This window comes from Apteryx mantelli, chromosome Z, assembly GCF_036417845.1.
Source record: "Apteryx mantelli isolate bAptMan1 chromosome Z, bAptMan1.hap1, whole genome shotgun sequence".
NCBI classification, from domain to species: Eukaryota; Metazoa; Chordata; class Aves; order Apterygiformes; family Apterygidae; genus Apteryx; species Apteryx mantelli.
Genome location: NC_090020.1, coordinates 32,725,916 through 32,750,769, shown reverse-complemented (window position 1 = coordinate 32,750,769; position 24,854 = coordinate 32,725,916). Strand labels below are relative to the sequence as shown.

The following is a 24,854-nucleotide window of genomic DNA, read 5'->3' as shown; positions in this document are numbered from 1 at the left end:
AAATAACTTCAATACCATTTTGCAGATGGGAAAAATGAGACAGTGAATAGACTTGCTCAGTGCCAGTGTTCAAGCTGGGCCTACAGCCTTAGTTCCTAGCCTCTCAGTCCCATAGCTTTTCCATTTCATTAGGAAGCCCCATTATGAAAAATAAAAATTACATATTGCATAACTAACGTTTTTTCCTGAAACATTTTAATGTTAAAATAGAAATAAAGATAGGTCAGAAGTCTCTACAATTAAGACCCAAGTAGAAGGGGATTTAGAAGGATGGAGACAGATTGGTCAAGTATATAATCTATTTTCAAAACGAAGTCTTCTTTCCACTCTTCGCCTTTTTCAATACTATTTTTGTCCAGATGTACTTATTAACTTCATTATTTCAACCTAAAATTTATTCAAATATGTCAAAGTCTGCTGAGAAAATAGCAATGAAACATAAAGTTCTAAATTTTGAGGGGGAACTGTCAGAACAACAATTGCATCACCTTTTAGTTAGATATTCATATATTCATGGCATGATCACCTGGAGACTTACTGATTGACAGCATGCTATCAGCTGAGATGTCAGCTAATACTGAACAGTCTCTTGTTCTGCTTTAGAGAGGAATTTATAAGATGAACTGATGATTATGGAGAAATACTTCTCCTTTCTCTGGGATTTTTAATCAATTTTCACCCTTAAATATACCTTCAAAGATTTTTCTTCTTTTTTTTTTTTTTTTTGCTTCCCCTGACAAACCTTGTTTTACTTTGCTATTTTTTGATTGTTTTCTATCAATAGATAGAAAATTGGTATTTTTTTCTACTTTATCACTACCACTGCAAGCAAGAAACTTAGTAGTTCCTTTCCTTTTTCCTGCTCCCTCTCCTCTCTATCTCTCTTCTTTCACTTTTCATGGTCTCCTAACTTTCAAATCATCTACTTGGGTAAAATTTTGTTATGACAGCCAGAATCATTCCCATCACAGGTCAAAAGAGATAAACAAACAGAATACAGCACCAGCAGATAAGCAGAGAACTGGAACTATTTGCCTCATTATCTGTCTGTCCCAATGGAAAGACAAGTGTCTACAAAACACAAAATATGTGTCTGATCACTCACTTGGCCAACTTTATGAGTAGTAATTCCCAGTGACCAACAATCCAGGCCACTGGACTATCAAGCACTAGTTGCCATACTCTTTGGTTGTGCGTCAGGAAGAGACTTGGGGCAGGACGTTGCTCCACAATCTCCCAGAGCCAAAGAGTCTGATGAAAATCTGAGTCATTCAACTCTAATTCATCTATATTCAATATATTTTCATAGTGAAACCAGTTCAGACCATCTCTTGGCACACGTCCCTTTCCCATGAAAGCACAAAGCATTTATAATACCAAACTAAGCTACTAAAAGTTAATAATAAATGTTCAACTGAAACTGTTCTCTGAACAGGTTTGTCTTTGAGACACCTGCACTCAAACACCTAAGTCGCATCCTATGTGGCTCAACCTACTTTTGTTACTGCCTGTCTGAAGCTTTCTCCAGCAAAATGCCCAGCTCAGCAACTCTATCCCTGTATTAGAAAAAAAGGGACTCTTAGTTCTTTAAATGTTGCCTCCACAAAAGGTGGCAACCTCTTGCAACTGCAAGGCTACTCCCTGTGAAACCACTGCTGTTTGCAGCTGTTTCTTATTCAAAATTACATAGTGTCATGAAGTACAGTTTCTATGAAGCAGCAGGATTTCCTGAGACCCAAATCATACCAGTTTTTTTGTTCTGCCACGTGCCAATGATTGTCATTGGATTCCAACAGTGCAGGCAATCTTGTTTGCATTTTTCTGCTGAATAAGACACCAGTTGATGACTACCTATGCCTCTAAAGCTATTCTCCAATTTAAAAGTACTAAATACAATTATGAGATGAGTGACTTTTCTGGTAATCTCTATTATTCTGATGCTGTTTTTCCAACAACTGGATAGACACATTTCTGAACTCCCACCTCACTGCAAATTTCTTGGGCTTTTGCCAACTAATTTGTGGCTGACATGACAGGTACATCAAATCTGCTTTTCCTGTATATAGTATGCAAAATCTTCTGTTCAAAATTTGTATTTTTTGGTACAGATATCACTAGAAGCAAGAATGATAAAGTTAGGACAGGGTAGATCTTTTCCACATTCAAAGTAAATCAACTTATTCTGCTCCCAGGAAGCAGTTTGCCTCTAATAATAAGGATTTTTTTTCCACTTGCCTTGACATGTGTTTTTGGCAAATGTAAAAAGTCTAATAGCTTCATCAGTGTTGTTATGAAAAAAATGCCTATATTTGAAGTCACATATCTGACCAATCCTTTAGGTTTCTCATTCCACGTAGGCCTTTTAATACTACTCTGGTAACATGTTAGGAGTTGCCATCCTATTGCCTTTAAACACAGTTTAATCTAGTAGCTATACACCCTGTTTAAATTAGCAGTAAAGACTGAAAATAACTGGTTATTGGCCAAGACAATAGAAGATTTACTAATTGCTTTATCATTTCCACAGCAGTGACCATAAAAATGCAGTCCCTCTGTCTTTAACGATAAGACAGTTTGCCTATGGATATGAACTGTGAGACAGCTGGACTTTCTCAGCTCTATTCTGAAATCGAAAGCTGCTTTGTTTTCTTGCCCCTCAAGTTCACACACACTCTTGAGCGATGGTTTGTCTCCCCATCCTCCACAACATTGCAGATAGTTAGGTTTTCCAACATATTTACTATATGCTTACTTTGCATATTCCCTTTATTGTGCTTCTTTGTCCTCGCTGTGCACATTTAGCAGATGCTTGAAAGAAAATCACAATATGAAACCTTGAGTTTTACCTACTACTATCAATTGCCAGTTCTGTTTTTAGTATTTGCATCATTGTTTCTGGCAGCTCACTGCTTGACCCTGTTTAAAATTCCTGTGCATCCCATCTGAAGGACTGGAGCTGTTGCCAAATTTTGTTCATGTTGCATGCACACTGCTTAATACTCAAAAACTCTAGCAAAGCACAGTAATCAACTATATTTGACTTTTCTCATAGCCCCAGTCTTGCCTGGGCTTGTGAAGCTATCTGAAAGTGTGAGGAGTTTCTGTAAACAGGCTTTGATCTCTGAATAAGCTTCTGCTTTGGGTCTTTTTGTTTGTATTGTTTTGTCAGTAACAGCACAAACTTCACTCCAGACCGGGCAATTTCCCCAGGTCTAGGAGTAGTCTCCTCTCTTTGAATACTGTTGCACACCTGGTTTTGATTGCTATCCACAACTCAGCAAGCACAGAGCTGGCTCTTCAACCTTCTGTGTTTTCACCTCCCTTTTAGATTTTAAGTTTGAAGCAGTTAAGTAACAATTTTACTGTTTATATGGAAAACAGTATTTACATGGTATTATTTCATTCTCAGCCTCCTCTGACACACTACAGTCTTCCCATTCTCATGCTTTACTGAAGCACCCTTGTCGTCTGTCTCCCTTCTCCCTGAACGGGTACCGTTCACCTCCTCCCCTGCCTTGCAGCTTTATAGCATCTTCCCTGGTGCACGGTGCCCACCGCTGCCTGCCTCTGCCCTGTGCCACAGGCATCAGCTTACTCCACCTACATCTGAATGGCGTTACTCCTGCTATGCCTGGAAACTTGCTATAACTCTGTAAAAGTATTAACTTTGCTAACATAAGCCTACTTTCTCACAGTCTTCCTTTTTAGCCATGACTGTAAATTCAGAAGAGCTATTGTAAATGTCTTTAAAAAAAAATCACTTCTATCGTTGCCATCCATATTTCCAGAAAATTTCAAATCTGGAGAAACTGGTTCATTTTTCTACTCAGAGTCTGCCTGGTTGTTTGGTTGATTTTTCCTTTTTGTTTTACTCCTCCATTTTGCACTTGCTACCATGTGTAATCACTGACTCAAAGATGAGCAATCCGCCAAACTTCAGATTGTTCATTCTAAGCGTTCAGCACTGGGAACAAAATTATTCAAAATAACAGGAGACAGTTCCCCACAGCTGACAGCAACGATGTTAGGATTCAGTCTGCGACCTGCTTGGATTCTGGACCATCATATTCTCTCAAACTTTACCCATGAAGAGAAGCAACCTGTTCATTCCCTTCCTGTGTTTCTAGCATCCAAGAGCACAGAACAATGCTAACTAGTGTCAACTGAAAAATAAGTATCTGTTTTCATGACACGTACTCTAATTTGTTGCTTGAAACTGTTCAAATCGGACTCATTTTTTCAATTTCCACCTTTCATGGGTAAAATTTGCTTTGAAAATATCAGATACTCTATCAAAATGCAATGAATGACTCAGAATCCATAAAGGCTATAGGTCATACTATGTGTAACAGTCTGCAGAGACAAAGAAGATGGCTTTTTCAGAGCTTATCTTTGGAAGTACCCAAATTTATGAATAGTTCTTTTCACCAATGCATCTTAACAATTTCAACTTCTCTCCTAGAACACTTACCTGTGTTTCAAAACATACGTCTTAAAGACAGCCAAATTTGAAACAACCTGTTTCAAAGAAGAAATAAATCTCTCCCCTTTGCAGTCATCTCCCTGTAACTCTCAAATGTATTTTGCCTTCATATCTATGTACAGTTGCTGTGCTTTGCAGCTAACAAATAACTAGGAATCATGTCAGTCTCCCTTTATACCCATGTTTGGTATCAGCTCACTTGGGCATTCACCTCATCACTACCTGTCTCTAGTCCTTCAGCTGCCCATTAGGGAAATGCAAGATTATTTACAACAAAAAAACTGTGCTGCAGTTCAGCTATGTCTGTAATACATTTGAACACTGCAGCTGAAAAGAGGCATTAAAATGCAGAATAAGTGCTAGCATTAGCACTTTTACTACATGATAGATTTATGCTTGTTGTATTCACCTTCAAAGCTTGCATAGAGACAAAAGTATATCTTGAATTCTCTAAAAATATATTGATGTTTTAATTTAATAAAGTATTATAAAATAGTAGGCTAGACAGGTACAAAAATATTTTTATAAGATAAGACATTTAAAATGGTCAAACAAGAATGAAGATTTTACAGTAAGTTTTTGTTATAGTTCATTTCACATTTTTCAATATTTCCCATTTTGGGACCTCTCAAATCTGCACAAGGTTAATTCCTTCTAAAGAGCTTCCCTGCAACTGCACAATCTTCCTTTTATACTTTCTAAAAATATACTTTTTCCATAGTATTCTTCTAAATCACAAATTTAAAGTTACGCTTAGAGTAATTCAATCCATTCCCTTTGTGTCATAGAATTTCTCTTTTTCTGTATATCTAATATCTAGGCCGCAGCCTAAAAAATAAATGCATGTGCTCAACTTTACTCCAAATAGCTTGACCTTTTCATGTATGCCAAGATAAACAATGCACAGGTAGCAACAGGATTAGGACCTAGTACTTAAAGCTTTCAATGTCATGGAATGTCTTTCATTGATGACTTTCATAACAGAGATACTCCTTCATTTCTAACCCCGCAATGAGGAAATAAGAGCAATTCTATTCTCTTACTAATAACAACACAATTATTAACTAATTTATGATGGCACTAGAGGTGGCACTACGTAAGGCAGAAGAAAGGTGAGAGGAATCTCGCACTACAGGTGCTTTAATTTTAACCCAAATGTGTGTAATTCTTTTCTTAAACAATAAAGGGAGGGAATCCCAAGATAATATTTTATGCAATAAGGATTCTTAACAAAGATCATGAGAAAGCAATTATTCTGAAATATACTGGTAGCCTTGCTAACTCAACACTGCTATATGCTCCTAAGAGTTAAGCAAACCTGCTTAAATGCTTTGATTCGGCTGGCACAAAGCTTCTCCTTCCCAGCAATCAAAAATACTTTATATGCACTTTTCTCTCCCACAAAGAGGTTACTATACCTCCTAAATTTAGCTTTTATTTTAGAACAGTTTTTATAATATTTAATATTAGTAAGAATACCTAAACAAAAGTATAATTTTGCTTAAATCTCAACACTATCTTCTTAGTTTGTAACCCCAATGCTGTTGCATTGTGTTAGTAAAGAGAAGTTGAAAAACCTTGAAATAGAACAGTTTTCTCTTTGTTCTTGATGGGTATATTACAAATATTCTACTGAAGGTAATTTTTCTATTTTAATAATGATGTTATTGATCACTGTTAAAAGTTACTTGCCAATTTTATGAATGGATGCAATCTTCACAACTCTAACTTTTGGAAAGACAAAAGTGCGTATGTCTATATATATGTATATGTATGTGTGTGCATGTACATGTGAGCACGGGTGTGTGTGTCTGTGTGTGTGTCTCCCTGACACACACACATACAGACACACATACTCACTTTCTCTTTTTTGCCCTCTTGTTCTTCTGTATAAAGGTCCCAAAAAGCATTTATCAAAAAAATCTTAGAAGGCTAAAGATAACCTCCCTTTTTGATCATTATGTAGTTTCTAGGATCAAAAGACCAAACAGGGAAATACTGAAATTCTGTGTGTTCCGTTCCTGTACTGAAAACTGATATGTGCCCTGTTATGCCCATATCAGGTTTCTATATACATATCTCAACTTTTCTAAACACAGCCCACAAAGCTTTGTTTGTTTTAACAGATTTTTGTGAATTACAATACAAGCATTGTTTAAAATGAATAAAATGGAAGTCTTCATAAAATAATTAATGCACAGGGTAAATTTCAGAACACTGTACAAACATTAAATCAGATGAAGCATATTGGAAGTGACTACCAAATGCTTGCTCTTTGTTATTCACTTGACTTTTCTTCAGGGTTAGAACCACAGATTATAGTCTCCTTTGGGAAAGGATTTGACATCTGCCTAGAAAGTACCATACACATAATTTGGAACAATTTAAAGAATTCCCCCATGAGAATAAATTGTAATAGTACTTCCCCTGTACCTTTTTAATGGGTTTTATTTATAGAAACAAGAAGAAAAATATGACAGAATTTTGCACAATGAGCTTGGCCACTATATTTTTGGGTTCATCGCATACAGAATTTTTCAAAAAAATTTAACAAGAAGGCTTCTAAGAACTGTGACATGAAAACTTATTTTCTGCCAGGTGGTAGATTCTGGAATACCCTACAAGTGACAGAAAATAAAGCAGCTTGAGACTACATGCTACCATCAGGCTACCCAACCCATGTCAAACTGTCTTTTCCTTTTTCATTACTGATTCATAAAATTCTATGTCTGTGTTCAACTGCCATGAAATGCCCCTAAAATAAGCATAAAGGTTTGGAGTGAAAGGAAAAAGAGTCAGAAGTTCCTAGTGATTTAGATGGTTTAAAGAAAGAGGAAAAAAAAACCAAAACTTCAAAGCGCACAATATTTTTGTGAGGCAACATACAGAAGAGGAGTCCTATACCAGAAGAGTGTAGCTAAAGTTAGTCTCAAAGACTTAAGTAAAGGGCAGGGAGATACTGACACAATGTATGATTACAGGTAATTGCATTACTTTTGCATTCTTCAGTCAAAACTCAGAATTTTTGTGAGTAAAGACATTATACTGTGTTAAATTTCCTGCACTCATACCCATAATAACTTTTTGGGGGGTGAGGTGGGGAGGGCATAAGGGGAGGAGGTAATGAATATAAGCCCCTGGGCTTGAGGCTGATCATGGTTTAGCAGTAAAGTTGCCTAAATACTAGATGCACAATTTAAAAAGGCTTCGTTCTCCTCCCTAATGTGGATGTTAGTGAGGAACCTCTCAATTAATATTAGCATAACTGAAATGAAAGGCAAACATAAATCTCTAGTTCAGGAATGAAAAGCAAATATTCACTTGGACCGATTTTCTTCCTCCTCGTCCAACTTTGCTCCAGGTTTGTAGCTATCACAGATTAAGAACAACCATTAAAATCGAGCTTTGAACATCACAGTAAAACAATGTTACAATTGTATATATCAAGAGCAGACTGTAGTTTCTCTCCTATAAAGAACTTATCTTGAAGATTTCTGTACAGCACTGCGTACTTTCACAAAAGCTAGATAATAAAAATTCTTACAGTCTCAGTTTGCAATTCATTTGCTATCATCAATGTATTTTACGTAATAGATGAAGGAGATTTTAAAAGTTGATTATGAGAGACTAAGCAGGAAAAGACTATCTCTAAACTTATTACAATATTGACAAAAGACTAGTTGGGGAGCAATTCTATTAATTATTATGCATACTGATCTTTATGCTGTATGATCAGTTCCTTAACACAGGAAGGAAAATGAACATAGAGTATTAAAGTGAAAATAACCTATTATGTATACATTTTCCTCCCTTAAATGACAATACCTTATTCCCTGTACACACTTATGTCCGATATACAACAATCATTTACTCCCACTCAGAATGAACAAATGCTATCACTGAGCCAGGCTTAAGGTCTGCAAGTACATTGGGGTTTCCTGAGCAAAGAGTTTACCTGCTCTCCTATAAGAGTGCAATAGTATTCAAACCAAGGATGAAATTAAAAAAAGGGAAGAGACTGCTTATCCTCTTCACACAGCTGCTCAGCTGTGACTGACTCTATATTCTTGCACCCATGTTTAAAATTAATGCATACAAAGCCTTTCAGCTAATAGCTACATACCTGCCACTCTGGTCTGTAGTCCATGTAACAGATCTTCCCTCAGGTTTGGTTTTGTACCATATTCTTATTGCATGAGGAAAGTCTCTTGGAGTGCAAATCCCCAATTTCCTTATCTCCAAGCTCCAAGTGCCAGTAGTAAACAGAAGCTCTCCACAGCCAGGTGCCTGGCTGCAGCGAGTGTAATAGTATAGCTGTTCCTTCCAGCGATCCGCAGGTAAAGTCACAAGTTCATGTACAATCTGATTCCTGAGATTTCCCAGCTCTTCAGAAGCATCAGTTAGCTTGGCAGACCTTGCAAATTTTTCAATGTCTGCCACAGCAGCAACATCTACCTCCTCAACCTTTAGCACGGATAAATCACAGCAGTCCAACACCAGCAAAAAATCTGTGCTCCCATGATTCTCTATGTCACAGCAGTTCTTTGAACTAGGAATCCCAGAAGCCTGTTCCCCGTTGCTATGGTTACCATTTTTATCAGAAGTATCTTTTTCACCTTTACCACAGACAGCAAAATCATTATATTCCATTGTAGATGAGCAGGCACTTAGATCTGTCACAGGAATGTGGCAGGGTTCAGATGCCCTAATTTTACAGGTTTCATCAAACTGTGACTGGCAGCCTTCTTCGTCAGTGCTGCTGGTTTTCCTGTATCTGCTCCCTGTCTCAAAGAAGAAAACTATGATGCCCTCAATAATTTGACTTTTAAAATCCACATCCAAGTCCAATGTATAATGTTTTACAAGCATGTGGCTAGTGTTGGCCATTAAGGGCAAGTCATCCTTCATGGGGTCTAGCTGCTTCTCCATGATCCAGTTTGCTAGGCAACTGTTTTACAAATTGTTACTCATTTTTTACACAAAGTGCTTCCAGGAAGAGCAAGGATATTAAGCCTTGCAGTGCCAAAAATAACTTTTGACTAATATTACATTATTGAAATGAATTGGAGTTGCTCCACTTCTCTCTCATTCTGTAAAGGGAAAAAATAAAAAAACAAATCAGATAATCCTTTAACAACTGTTTCTGAAATGGATGTGTTAGAGTTGAGTTGCTTTTATTAAAAGTAGTATGGCCAAAAAAGGATTTTTCCCTCCCTCTCCATAGCATGGGATCAAGCTAGTTGCTTCAAGATTTGCTGTCAAGAACCACTAGCTTTATTTTTTCCAGAAGATCTCATGTGAATGTATTTCTAGACTGCTTTTATAAAATGAAAGAAACAAGCTTTAACTATAAGGTCTCCCGTTGACTCTCTTCTGCCAAAGTAATCCTTTAGAAAAGATACATTGTTATGCAACATCAAACTTAATTTATTACTACATTGCTTCTAGATGCTAAATTTATATTTCAAATTCCTAACTCAAAAGATGGTGATTATTTTTCTACTGTGATTCTAAGTAACAAGCGGGAGCCCAAATAGCGTCATATGGCTTAAACTTTGAAAGTAGCAATTTCATACATACAATGTAACTCCAGGGATTAATATACTTTTCACATTACGACTGCTTGTATGTTTACTTCTAGTAAATTACAAGAAAATGAGCCAATTTACTAAGAGTGCATTCTAACTATTCCTTTGAGATTGCTCATGGAGATTTTTCAAATTTATAGTTAAATACTTAAGGTATATCATTACATCTTAATAGCTGGAAACCCATTAACACTCTGGTTAATAGCTTCTTACAGCAAACAAAAGGTCTTCTCACTGGAAAGAAAAATATGCAAACACCTATAAAAGGGAAAAAATACTAAAATGCATCAACATCTGTTGCAACAATAGCGAGAAGTTCATCACAGAAATTTTTAACTTTCACGCATTCTCTGTTTTCTTATGACTGTCAAGCTAAAATTACACACTTTAGCTTGCTAATGTCCTTTCTGACTGCTTTCTGGACTAGAATAGGAAATTAGAGAAAGGAAGATGCAATTGATCATTAAGACTCGCAGCTCTTTCTCTGTCTGTTCAGAGATGCATCCATATCATACAGCCAAGTCTGTTTTTAAGTGTCTTAAGTGACCAGATGTTCTTTCTGTGACACTGTTTCACAGCCTTGCCATAGGCTTCAGTAGCCAGAATCATCCTGCATGGAGTTCCCAATATCAGCACAAAAGAGAGTTCAGACTCCCCCAAGGAGTCTGCTATTGCTTTTGTAAGAATCCATGGGGTGCTGTCAAGCTAGCATCAGTGAGAGAAAGGCTTGCTTGTGCCAAAAAAATAATCTGTTCTGTTCCCCAAACTAACTTCGGGCAAAGTACACAAGATACAGCAAGCATCTCCCTTCTTTGATGGATTTCTACCACTCAGAAAAAACTCTTACAGGGATGTTGTTGATGAGGAAGTGTTTCCTCAGACAAGCTGAAGAAAACACTTTATTTCACTTTTATATCAATCTCCCTGCACTAAGAAACTTCAGCAAAGCTGTCCGGGCCACAAGGCTCACTCCAGAAGTCCGTTACTCAAGTATCCCAGTAAATTCCAAATACTCTGAAGAAAGAGATACTCATTGAATTTTTCAAGCTATTTCTAGTGGATATTTCTCTGTTCTCCATTTGAGAGAAGTTTTCCCAGATCCTTTTTCTGAATTTAATCATCTTATTATTCATCATAACTGTTTGCTATTTCAAGTGCTTTCAAATTTCATGCATTTTGCAAGACACTTTGCAACTTGCACTGCCTTAACTGATATGTACATCCGTGTGTACTTTCAGAAGTCAATCTTGTATCAGGATCCAGAAACAGATTCACAAATTTCATCAGCGTCCCAGTGAATTCAGTGTAGCTTTACAAAGAGGATTTACCTATGCAGATAAGAGTGCAGATGTGTTTTGCCAGTTTGTCTTAAAACAAACTTTGAGGAAGGTGAAACATTAAATACCCTGAAATGCACATTGGGCCCTCATATCATAATAGTGATTGCTTCATACTTAATTAAAAGAAGTCTGGCAAACAGCAAAAACATGGACCAAAGGATTTAGGAAGACCTGTAACAACGGCTGAGTGAAGATTTTGCAAACCTCAGGTTGGTGGATGAACAACATCTGTAAGTATCACATGGCCATTACAGTAATTTCCCTATCTTGAAACCTAACTGGGAATAGTAGAACAATTAAAGGTTCTCAGTGCTGTGATGGGAACACTACGTCTGTGATATCTGTGCTTAATGCCACGGATTGAAGTTGATGTTATCTGGATTTTCATATCATGGTCATGCAGAGCAAGCAATGTTTGCTTTAAGCATTTTTGTACTACTGTAGAGTTATATAGATTAAGAACTATCAGGTGCATATTATAAATTAAAACTTCAAAAAATGTCACTTTTAGAGGTTAGCCTAAAACAACTTTTGGTCTATCTGTACAATTTCAGTTTCTGTAACTGAAACATACTTACTTCCATAACATAAATAAGTAGCCAAAAAAAACCACTAAAAAGCAGTTAAAAAAAAAAAATACTCTGAAGCCAAACCTTGGAATTCTAAATAAGCCTCACAGCTGCAGCACATGCAGTTAACGTGAAGCAATTGTCCTCTAACACTCTTGTACTGGGCAGCTCTGAAGACTGTGAGAAACCGATCCACCAAGGATCACTGAAGGACAATTCAGCATCTTTCTGCCAGCAGCAACAGGCCTCACACAGTATACAGAAAAATATTATTTGTAACATATTGAAAATAAGCTGCTATTACTGTAATTGCTGTGATCATTTATCGTATATGCCCTCCACTTGATTTTATATCTCTACTATATACTTCCTTTCTCTGGAGGTAGGAACTCTACATTCATTTCTGCCACATTTTTCCTTACCATCACCAAATTCAGGTTTGGAAACACAGTGATAGTCTTCACTTTATTGAAGGTTTTGATAATGAAAAACTCTTCTGGCAATTCAAAAAACTCACAGGGAAAATGTGTGCGAGAACCACAGAGATGAAGCCTCTTACTAAGGAGTACACAGCAAATCATTAGCAAGGCTTGTTAACAGAACAATGCATTTTCTACTACCTGCTGAATAGCATAAGCCATCATTGTTCTTTGTACCTCACTCAATGTAATCTTACAAAATTGTATAAAATGACAAAATGAATAAAAGTATTTCTTAACACTGTATCTAAATTGAGATTTCAAAATAATGAAGTTACAGAGCATATGACAGTTTAACACACAATTTTAAATATTTGCAGTGAAAAAAATGGGATGAAGCAAGTCTTACTAGTATTTTAAACATAGTTAGCTTCACAAGTTTTTCTTTGATGGATGATTTTTGTTCAGAAAAAAACAGTAATCTTGCAGGATAGTCATCCAATAAAAAAAGTAACCATTTGCAGAATATACTTCAGCCTTCATTGGTAACTCTCAGACTAGCACTACAGGTGTGTAAAAGAAGAGCCACATATCACACGAGCTTTTTAACAGTAACGAGGTGTTTCCTGCATTACTGTTAGCTTCCTGAACTGTTGGCAACTCTCAACATTGTAACTTCAATACAGTGTACAGAATTAGAAATCTCACAGAATAGAAATATGCCTCTCTCATTGTGAAAGTAAAAAAAGTCATATATTTTTGAAGAACAGTTTGATCATTTAATTAGAAGCTATCACAATGCATTCACAAAGGAGTACGCGGCAAGCACATTCTTATTACCACAGAATCCATTCCTGCTTCATGGGTAAGCAAGAAAGCACGCAAAAATGCTTTTTTTTTTAAAAAAAAGACTAAAATAAAGATCAAAAAGCAGTATTCTATATCTGAAACATTTAGCAGTACCAAATAATGTTAGATATTGGTAGAATACTCCTGCTACATCACTCATGTTCCACAAATTTGCACATCTCGCTAAGGCAAGCAACTCCCAGCTCTTGCCCATTTCTGTTTGTACTTAAGTGCTCTCAGTGGGCAAGTGAACTGTGCACACTTTTCTTGCTGGGCCTTGTTTAAAATATTTAGAAAGCTCATAACCTGACTCAAATCTTGCACAGCTCTAAATACATACCAAATATTAACTCACTAAAAGTTCAAACTTTCAAATACATGCAGGAAACTATTTAAATAAAGTACCCTGTATCTGTGAGCTGTAATTTTAGCAGACTACCCTTCCTTCACAGCAAAACAAATTTTTATTAGACAACTCTACTCTGTTTCTATCAAATTTGTCCTTTCTTACCACTGTCATCCAGACTCCAGAGCTATTAAAAATATTCTCCAAGTATAGCCTTTTGCTTGCTCCATTTTTTTGTGCCTCAGCTATTGCATACATACCCACGCATCTGATAGATTAATTATATTGTCTAGAAGAGTCCTCATTGGAAGAATCTAGTTTTCCCCTTGAGATGAGACAGAAATATGTCAAATACTCTTCTGCTTTTTAAATACCTCTGTGGAAGGGAATTGTTCAGTTTCTGTAGTTAGCCTGATCCAGTTCTTCATAACAGTTAATTAAATCTTCTTTCCCACAAACAAAGCTTTTTGTTGTTGTTGTTGTTCTACAAGTTTTACTAAGGTACCATTCCCAGAAGCTGAGGTTAGAGAGGACCTAGGTACACTGTCAAAGCTCTCATACACTCCTCACCCCTTCTATTCCTCCTCCTTTATAAGTCACTCTTCTTCCCTCCACACACATCCCAATCTCCCAATGCAGCTGTTCAAAATAGGCCAATTTTTTTAAAGAGGTTTAAACTGTGGTCTGAGTCAAAATAGCTCATTTTGCCCGTAATAAATTAAGACCATTTACATAAATTATTCATTCTACAAACCCGCAGAAACCCAGCAAGAAAGACAATAAATATTTGTACTGCTAAGTCTAGAAGTAGTGTTTCTCAGTAACCTAAACCTCTAAGCCTCAGTGTTCTCTCCAGATTAGACCTGATCTGATATTGCTATAATCGCAAGATAATTCTCTGAGCTTTGCACATGGAATTTCTCTTTCTGTAATGCTTCGTACTCATTGCTATTGATTTGCAACTTAATGATTTCAGTTCATTTCTCAAAATCATTTTGATCCTGATCTCCAAAGTGCTTGCAACCTCTCCAGATTGGAGGAGGTCAGTCATTTTATTCATGCAAGCATAAAACATGTAAGAATGTGGATTTGCAACAAAATTAAGTCAATCTAAGTCTGAGATGACACCAAAAAAAAACCCAAAAACCAAAAAAATCCTCATTCTTCCTCAAGTTTCTGTCCAGCCTTCCTTCCTAGGCAGCTATGCAAGTGCAAAGGATAACTTGAGGGAAGAGGCAGGAACATGCAGCTGGGGACAGGATATGACTGGCACTTTTGGTGGCAGCTTACATTTGGACAAACTTAAACCAACAATGCGACTGTATCTATAGTTAACAAACGTTGAACCAGAACCAGGACAGATTCAACTACATTCAGGTATGCTGAAACATACTTAAAATGCTCAAACAGTTGAAAAGCAAATCACTGATGAATTTTGAAAGTGTTTGAGAGTTTTGTTTGGTGGGTTTTTTAAATTATTGACAAATTAAAATTAAATTCATAGTCAAGTTAAAGAAAGCTAGTATGTGACACAACAGTCCTTCCAAAGGCAAAGTGAAACATGTATTGCTTTTTCATTATCCAATAGTCCAGCTGTTCTGCAAGACAGAAATCAGATTGTTTTAACAACAACTGGTTTTGACAAGTCTCTACTGATTGTTTTTCTCCTCCAAACATTCATAAATTGATTGTCTAAGAATTTGTTCAGCCTAACTTAACCTTCCAGAAAGAAACTAAAAAAGTTTCTTGACAAACTGCAAGTCCATTGATAGAATAAGGCTGGCAGAGGGCCAGTAAAACAGCTAAGGGGGCTGAAGCATATGAACAGAGGAGGTGGCTGGTGGAGCCAGGTTTGCTTAGCCAGGGATAGCCATTAAATCCTCCCTTAACCTTTTCTATCTTCCACTACCTGAAAGGGTGTGTGCAGAAGATGGAACCAGCCTCTTCAACAGGCACAGAAAAAAAAAGACATTAACCTGTCTTGCACATATAACTACATACCATAAGTAATACTGCATTGCATTATATAGAGACAGCTTTCTAAAAATACAGTATACAGCCCTTTTCATATTCTGCCGAGGTTTGTTTTGTTAAACTGAGGCATTAAGTCAAAAGTTTCAGGAAGTTATAAGAAGCAAATAAAGTATAAGAATGGAAATGTATCATTTTAAGAACGATGACTCCCAGGAAACAGTAGTCTTTAAATTTTCATTAGAAGTCCAGAATGTAGCTGAACCAACAAGAACAAACAAACAAGAGATTAATCTTCAGCTTCAGGGTCAACTTAGCAAGAAATTGCAAGGTAGGAGGTATGTGAAGCAGCAGTCAGATCACAGCACAGTTTGAGGTTGCTAGTTTACTTTTGCACAGTATCTATCTTTAATATATATTTCATTGCTGCAGTATTAGGGTGATCTTCTACACATTATTCGGAGTGGCTACTTAAAAATGTTGTTTGTACCCAGATAGATGATTGCACAATATTGCCTTCATTGACCTTGTTAACAAAGTCCTCAAAGAACCTTTCTTAAGATATCTTCTGCGAACTATGTTAACGCATTTTCAAAATGTGTATGGGATCTAGAGAGATACACCTACTGCATTTAATCAAAACTGGGCCACTAAATGTCTACTTAGAAATGGAGGGATGGAAAAAGGGGTATGTAGATGAACACAAGCCCTGATGCTTAGTCAAGTCTAATTATTAGTCAGAATTGCAAGAAACATTAGTACAGAAAAACACTGAGGGAAAAAGGATCCTTAAGACTACATATGAAAAATCCCTTGTTACCTCATTCCACACATTTGTGGATGTAAGCAGAGAAGCACTGTGCTTTCTTCAGAGAGAGAATACAAAATAAAGACTACAATACAGACAGGAAAGAATTTTACCATAAGTTAAGAACCCCTTTAAAAGCTTTTAGATCCTTAAATGTTTATATTTAAAAACTGGAATTCTACTTACGTGAATTTTCATTTTAATTATGATTTGTCTGTAACACACCATTGTAAAAAAGTGACACAAGTTAAAAAACTTTGGGTTTTTTTTTTGAAACCAATTTTTTGCTAATTTTCAGTCACTGAAGTTTACAATTTTCACTTAACTAAATCAAAAGGATTTTAGTGGAAGATTAGTTAATTTTTTTGGCGCATACATAAAAGTATTTATACATAGCATTTGTTAAGAATTATACATGAAACCACATTCTAAGTGTGCTTTAATTGTTTTATTTGCAGATATTGATTTATCCCAACCGATAAGGCTTTCGCTAATTATATTCCAGAGGACTTAGTGTGCCCTCTTGTGATGCTACATCACTATGTACTAAGCCAGTCGAGGACACATGTAATAAAATTATCTATTTAAAATTAAATGACAAGTGCTTCTTCCCAGTGGTTATAAAATACAAAAAAACAAAAAATTCATCCACATTAAAATACTTTTCTTACAACTTCAGACTCTTATCAGACCAAAGCAATTGATAAGAGATGATAAATACTACCAATGTTAACAAAGTGTATTTTCCAGATAAAAAAGGAAGCAAGTATTAATAGAGCTAGGAAACGCTGTGCTTTTTAATCCTATTTTATTTACATCTGGTTTATTAACATGAAATTTATTAGTAATATGATACATCTTTGGAAAACATACAGCATTGGCAATACAGAAAACCAGTATAAGGCTGCACAGAACTTAGAATAATTTAGTAGAAATATTTAAAGGCATAAATATGATAGTTACCTGACTAAGAGCCAGAAAAATGATTTAAATGTTTAATTTGGGCCCAGAGCCATTTTATGTAAGAATTTAACTTGACACAAGATGAGCAGATGCATTGGCTTCAATAGGACTGCTAATTTATGAAATTAAAATACATGGTGGTATTCCACACAAGATGGATATCTACTTCTCCTTAGGCCTATGCCTGACTTATCTAATATTGGATTTGAACCATTTTGGAAAAATGTCTCAGTTTTATCCAAGAAGAAAGCTCAAAAAAGAACTGTTCATTTGGCTTTTTAGTATTAAGAAAAAAGTAAAAGATATCAAGGTAGTTAATGATTATATATCCAATTTTTTTTTTTTTTAAACCAACAGACCACAAGATGACACAGGAAACAAAATGCAAGCAAACCAGAAATCAAACCAAGTGAAAAAAGATGAGCAGAAATTGGCAAAGAAGGAAGCAAGCATGTGTTTCAGCAAAAGAGGAGGATAGGAATTATTGCAGTATGTACTATCAAAGCTAAAAAAGGCTAACTTTTTTATTCTTTAGAAAGACCACTGTGTATATCAGTAACTGAACAGGTCAAAGATATATATAGTTCTGCATTTGTTCAAGTGCTAGTCATTTATAGCTTTGCTTTGAATCAGTACTGCTGTTTCAACAATCATTAACAACTGTGCTGATGTTATGTTTGAAGTTTAGCATCTACACATAGACTACCCCTCATTGGCCCAACATGGCAAAATCATCCAGATGAGACAGAAAGCAAGTATGCGTGTGCTCACAGAAGACAAAAGATGCAATGGCAAGTACAAAAGACAGGTCAGAAGTATGTAGAAAAAATATACGTAGTCATAGAACAAGCAAACATGCTAGTACAAGCTAGGCTCTCCTCTATTTAAACTGTGACATTTTTATAGACAATAACTTGGGGGTGTTAAACAGAATAGGCAGTAAATAGTGATTTAATTCATCACTTGATTCCAATAGAGACCAAATGCAAGTTCTATCTCTTCTACAATTAAGTCTTCCCAAATATTCACATAAATCATAATAGAACTATTCCACCAAAGTGTTTTCAACTGCAAGTCCTAAAATTCAACTTATCAAAATTCTAAGAAAATTCAATAGGAGCTGCAATGCTAAGCACATTTGCAAGTCAAGCCTAGGTATACAAAGGCAGCGTTCTTCCCTACTTCTTTCTGAATAATTGAATGCAGATTCTGATGAAGTACAGAATTCCCAAACAGGGTGTTTGATCATGGAACTCACTCAGGCTAACATTTGTCGTTCAACATTCTCCTCTGTCACTGGGAGGAGTAGGGTCTGAAAGACAGAACGAGAAACAGGGCTTTTGTTTTGTTTAGACAAAAAGAACAGACTACACTAACTACACACAAATGGAAAGTCTTCCCTATACATTCACACACACTTTTCACATACTGATATAATGCATGCTGTGTTGTTACTAATATGGTTTAAATAGCTCTAAAATGTTTTCCAGACAGTCAGAAACCATTTATATGCATTCTACTCCATGAACATCAAAGCATGCCTCAAAAAAAGTCACCACTGGGCTTATTTTGTGGCCCAGTTATGTAATATAACTGAACTTCTATTCATTCTGCTTTTTAGTTTTTTCTTTTATTCCTTCTTAATGGGACTAGAGAATAAATTGCAGTCACAGTACTCGTACACTAAAAGAAACACACCATCTCAACTGTTGAAGCTGAATATCCTTGCTGTATGTTTTAGAAGTCCTCTGCAGATATCCAAGCTTTGTTCGTACATGAAAACAGAAGATCTTTTACTTCCTAAATATGCTGCTCTGAGTCAGTATTTGTAAGTTTTAAAAGGGCAAGTTTCTCACTTGCTTATGCACACATCAAGGTACTGTCATCTGTCATCAGACAGACCACACTGGAGTCATTACTTCTGATATCTTTTTTTTTCTTTTACACAGCACTGCCTTCTGCAGTATTTTTCTCTATACTCTGCATGTAGTAAGAATATCTGGTTTTCATTTTTTTTTTGTAAGTGTAATGCAATTCACCTCTAGAAGTGCAGAAAAATTAGTTGGATCCTAAATATCACAACAAGTTAGGAACTTCAATTCTAACCTGAGCTCTTGACAATTGTGTTATAAGTAGTCTTTTATTTCATAGCTCTTGAACCTCACAAAGGAGTATGAAATTATTAATTTTGGGGTACTATGAATCCAAATTATTACAGAACACTTCAAATACACCATGCATTCAGTACACCTTCCTTTCCAAATGTACTTCATAACTCAAAAATATGATTCAAGCTAATTGCTAGGTTATACATTTTAATATTTTAGAAGATAGCTGTTTGCAAAAGAACGAGCAACAATAACAGCAGATGGTGGCCCACATGAATAGTCAGTCTTGAATATCTGTGCACAATACAATTGAATAAAGGGCACAAAGAATAGTAAACAGGGGAGAAGTGATCCTTCATGGAGCAATATTTGTATAACATTGCTTTTCCACTTAATACAGGCAGCATCAGACTGAATTAGAATCATATGCCTCTGAAAACATACCCAAGAAAAGAGCTTCCAGGCAAAAATAAAACATGACTGCAAAGCAGACAAGAGTGGATAATAAATTTCCTTAAAAAGTCTACAGAAAAAAGAATGTTTCTGTGTGTCTGTAATGGAAAGTTTTGGTTGTTTTGCTACAGTTACAGGAGAAGGGAAGAACTTAGAAACATAACATCATCCTACAGGAGAAAGTGGAGGGGAAAAAAAAAAAAGAAAGATGCAAGTGAACTACCTTGGGAATATCTCTGGTAGAAATAATAAATTAAGAAAGTCTGAATAGCTATTATACAAGATGGAGTAGTTAAACCTGTAAATAGCCTGTTTAAAAAAAAAAAAATCAGGATAATTTACACTGACATCCCATTATTCCAGGAAGCTGATATTTTCAGTTGCTAATGGCTAGCCATTCCTGTCTGTGTGCAGTTCCACTTTAACACTAATGATCCACATGAGAAAAATGGATTACCATCTGAACTTGTTGGGAAATCCAGCACATGTACTAACTACTACACTGAAGCAAATGAAAAGCAAAAATGAATTTTTGATGTTTGCAACAATTACCAACTACAAACAGCTGTGCAGAGCAGAGACCATTCCACCTGCTCTAACTCCGTGCCCTTAAACCTGGTATGGTCAATAAGGACAGTCAAGACTGCTCCAAATCATTCTGAATTTCATGAGCACTGAGGGATTTCCCTGAGCATTTGAACCATTCCTTCTTCAGTCCCTGCACACAGACTCCAAAATAACTGGGGTCCTATTCCACTGATCTTAAAGAGATTTGAAGCCAAAGACAGGAAGCATAAGACAGCATTTCTGAAAGGGTACAAAATGTATTCCACAACTATGTGCACACTAGCAGAACAAACTCCCAGAGAGACTGAATCTGACTTCTACAGAGATTAAAGCAATAGGAATTCATATGTTTTGTGCCCTTTAGGTTTGCATGGCAAAATTGCATGTCCTGTCTAAATCCAGTATTATATTCATTTTATAATAGCAAGAGGTTTTACCAGGAATATTAAACAAATTATTCATCAAGCTATTAAATAAACAATCTGTTTAAGATATCACCTTCCCAGAAACTAAGAGTGATTAAACTATTTATGCATGAAAATAAAATAAATGCTTAATGTGATCAATTAAATAATACTAGATACATCTCTTGGCATATTTCACAAAGGCTCTTGAATATTTCACCAAGAAAGCTACAAATTGCATGACGTAACTGCACTATAAGAGTAAGGGATATCAATTTAATTGCAAGAACAAAATGTATATACTACTTTAATTGAAAATCTTAACAAAGACAAGTGGTCATTAGAGATGACTCCATAATATAGTGACAAAAGCCAGAAATATACTATGAAGAACACACCGCAATCTCATCCTTTTCCAAGCACATGCTTTATTTGATTGTACTCCTATCAGATTAGTGGATGAGGGGCTTGCTTGCATTGTTAATATATCACAGCAAAAGATAGGTATAAAATGTAGTTGCCTAAGATAAGTCTTCATGGCAATATGTAAGACTATGCCAAACAAACGAGTGTTCTCTTCTGTGAATGAATACACGAGAAACCTCTTATTTCAGAGCACATAACTTTAGCTATTTCCTTTCATACACTTTCAAAATCTCAGAACAAATGAACAAAAGAGAGAGCTGTATTAGAGGAAAAGATCAAGAGAACTGATCTTCAACCAAACCAGACAGTTACAATTCTGTATTTCATATCTGCCAAGCACTGGAGTATTCTCAACTAAAAGCTGTTCCAAAAATTCTAATATGTTAACTGGTTGATATATGAATATTCTCACAAATACAAAAAATAGGTCTAGTGCCTTGAAAAAATCCATCAGGATGTTTAAGTTTGTGCAGCTCTGATTTTGCACAAGATTCACACACAAATGATGACACAAGTAACAGGTATTAATACCCAAGCTGGAGGCCAGTTCTGTCTTAGGTTTTCTATTTTTCAGACAGTACACAAATTTATTCCCTGAAATAATAGCCAATTAAAGCAATTAAAAAGAAATTTACACTAACTGAGCTGCTTAGAAAACTAAGGCCCGTCAGACAAACTCTACCAATTTATGCTTGGTTTGTTTGAAGATATTTCTCCCAACTGTCTGTTCTGCCAGAATCATTCCCTTTGAACAGTCAGAGACAAGTGTCCTCATGCCCAGTTTCTCCATAGCCTGGCACATGTAGTCTAACTGGTAATTTAAGCTAATGTTCTGGGCTACAAACAAGATCTCTGAAGTACAGACACCAACTTGTTTGTATTATGTATTCATATATGTTCTTGAAAAGGTATAAGAGTATTTCAGGACCAGAGATCTTCCTGCATACCACTGACCAGTATTCAGATGCTATATATATAAAGTAAACAAACTTTTCATCCACATTTAAAAGACAGTGCAAACTAAATCCATGTTTGGGTTTTGTTTGCTTTCAATTAAGCATGATTTGCTTTGTCCCTACATAAAAGTTAATTCAATTGCTTTCAACATGCAGGTGTTAACTTACACTGCTTTCTACCTAACATTTAAAGAAATTAAAAAAATGAAAAAAAACACACAGTCTTTTGGATAAATGCTCTCTTTAATAATTCTAAGAGGTTTATAATTAATCCTCTTTTAAATAGCTTTCAAAGAAGCTTCCTCCAAATCCAGTTTTATATATTTTTTTCCACAAAACATAACAGACCAAGATCTTATCCACAAGTCAGTTTTGAACACCAGTGTTAACAGTAATTTTAGTTTTTAAATATTAAGCAGTATGTATGCATAATTTTCAGTAGTTTCAATCTTATTTTTGTTTCGCACACAACACAAATAGCTAGGCTGTTTTAAGCAAAAGACAGGTATGGACTTTTCTACAGGTGAAAGCAAGGCAGAATCTAACAGAGCATTTGCTATTGTTTAATTACTGCTAATCAGTCTGTATGGAACAGCTTGCAACTTCACTGTCAGTCACAAGAAAACCAACACACATCACAATGAGGTTTTGATGTGACAAATTCAATTAAAAATATTCTTTGTCAAAGGGAATGGTGGCTTTTCAGAAGCCTCCTTTCCAGTCTGTGACCCACAAAAATAATTTGCATAATGGAAGTCCTTCTTCACCAACTACAAGTTAATAGCAGCAGAAGCATATTCCTCTCTTCAAAATTACCAGCTACTCCTTCTGTCAGCTCAAATAGAAACAGAAATCCAAAGACATCAAATAGTCCCCTTCCCCTCAAAAAGTACCCACTTCTAAAGAAAAACATAACTTACCAAAGACTGAGTCAGAAACATATTAATTGAGCTAGGAAAAGCATCATGAACTCACCCGAGTTCATCCCTGTGAACTTGCTGATCCTGGGTCCATTTGCAGTTCTTTGTAGTAAAGTCCAAATATCTAAGTCATTAACCAGAGCCCAAACATTTGCAGCTAAATATTTTGCAAATCCCTGCTCGCAAATCTACAATTACTATGGTTATATAAGACCAATTTGTGTAAAGCTGAAACTTTTAACTTTGTATTTTACAACATCATTTCAAGATGTTGAACTGCATTATAGGATTTTATTTCCACTGAATATACACAAGGAAGTGGATCTGATTTTCACAAGAGCACACAAGTGAGAGGGTATCCCTATACAGGAAGTGTCCAAATCTAATCTATGCAGAACTAGTATGACTGTTTGTAACTCAGTGCAGCTATCATATGTAAATACTACCCACAAAAAAAAGAACCATTTTCCCAGGTCTAGAATCAGAAAAATCAGTTTTCTTTTTCCAGTGTTGACATTGACAAGCCTCGTAGGTCACTCAAACTGACCTCTGCAGAACTAAGAATTATCCCGAGATAAAGGACTTAACATGTGGCTAATATGATATGAAATTTACAGATGAATTACAAAACACTACTTGTTAAGATAGTGTGAGTTTTACCTATACATTTCCAAGTGCTAGATGTGGCCAATGAGCAGAAGAGTATGCAAACCAGCTTTGAGAAGCTTTAGCGGAATTATATTTAAAGTTATTTCAGGAAATTATACTTAAGACTACAGTCCTATGAGAAGGGCACGGACTCAAGCTGCATCAAATTAAAAAAGACAACAGGTATTGCAGGTGGTGTACACTTATTATTTCACTTCCTTATCACTGTACCTCTCCAGCTGCAGTAGATTACTCTACAAACAAGGCAGAGATGGTAATTCTGCCCTTGTAACTCCCAGAAGGGCCTCGCGAAGGGCTCGACTGACCAGCCCACGACCAGAGAGGGGAAACATGGCGGGGCGCGAAGCCAGCGCGTCGGCCGGAGCGCGGCTCTGGCGCCCTGCGAGGCTCCTGGCCCCCCGCACGTCCCCGCCGCCCCGGGACGAGGGCTCCGTGAGGCGAGGCTGAGCCAGGCGGGTGACGGAGAAGCGACGGGGGAGTCACGCTTATCACGCGAACCACAAGCAGGTCGGCGCCAGAGGGGGTGTGCGGGGAAAGGGGGGGGGGGGGAAGGATGAGCGGCGCCGCTGCCGACCCCATTCCCGGCCCGCCGGGCGCCGCAGTGGCCACGGGCGCCCAACGGCTTTACCTGCCACTCTCGCGCCGAGCCCCTTCCGGCTCCCGCCCACCGCGGCGTCTTTTGATGACCTCATCAAGCGGGGGCCTCCCCTCCCTGCCCCCAGCGCGCCACCCCGCCCCGCCCCAGGGCTCTCCGGGCCCCGCCCACGCGCGTGACGTGTCCGCGGGCCGCGCCCCCTCGGTAACGGCCACCCTGCGGCCTCGGCGCCTGGGGTGCGGCACGGCGGCCGCCTCCTCGTTCCCGCCCGCTGGTGTCGCGCCCCCGGGGGAACCGGTGTGCTGCACCAGCTGTTAACGGACTCTGTTAACACGGAGGATGAATAGCACCTACCCCATCGGACACCCCCCTTACAACACTCCCCTGTCCAGAAAACTAGCAAAGCCCTAACTTGGCAAC

At 37.0% G+C, this 24,854-nt stretch overlaps 1 protein-coding gene across 17 annotated transcripts in view; it reads right to left on the bottom strand.

The window, feature by feature from the left end:
* AOPEP (aminopeptidase O (putative)) overlaps positions 1-24,491 on the bottom strand; it is a 214,416-nt gene extending 189,925 nt beyond the window's left edge. For 15 of the 17 annotated variants that reach the window (XR_010887035.1, XR_010887037.1, XR_010887036.1 and 12 more), the window contains exons 1-2: positions 18,595-18,825; positions 8,607-9,573 (exon numbers count right to left, since the gene is read on the bottom strand). Coding sequence is in view for 8 of the 17 variants with exons in the window: in XM_067316701.1 (XP_067172802.1) it covers positions 8,607-9,412 (806 nt within the window). In the remaining 9 variants the exon portion in view is untranslated. Of the gene's footprint in view, positions 1-8,606; positions 9,574-18,594; positions 18,826-24,049; positions 24,144-24,467 lie in introns of those variants that run through there. The other 2 variants (XM_067316699.1, XM_067316700.1) reach the window with 2 other exon arrangements.
* Positions 24,492-24,854: the final 363 nt, after the last annotated feature.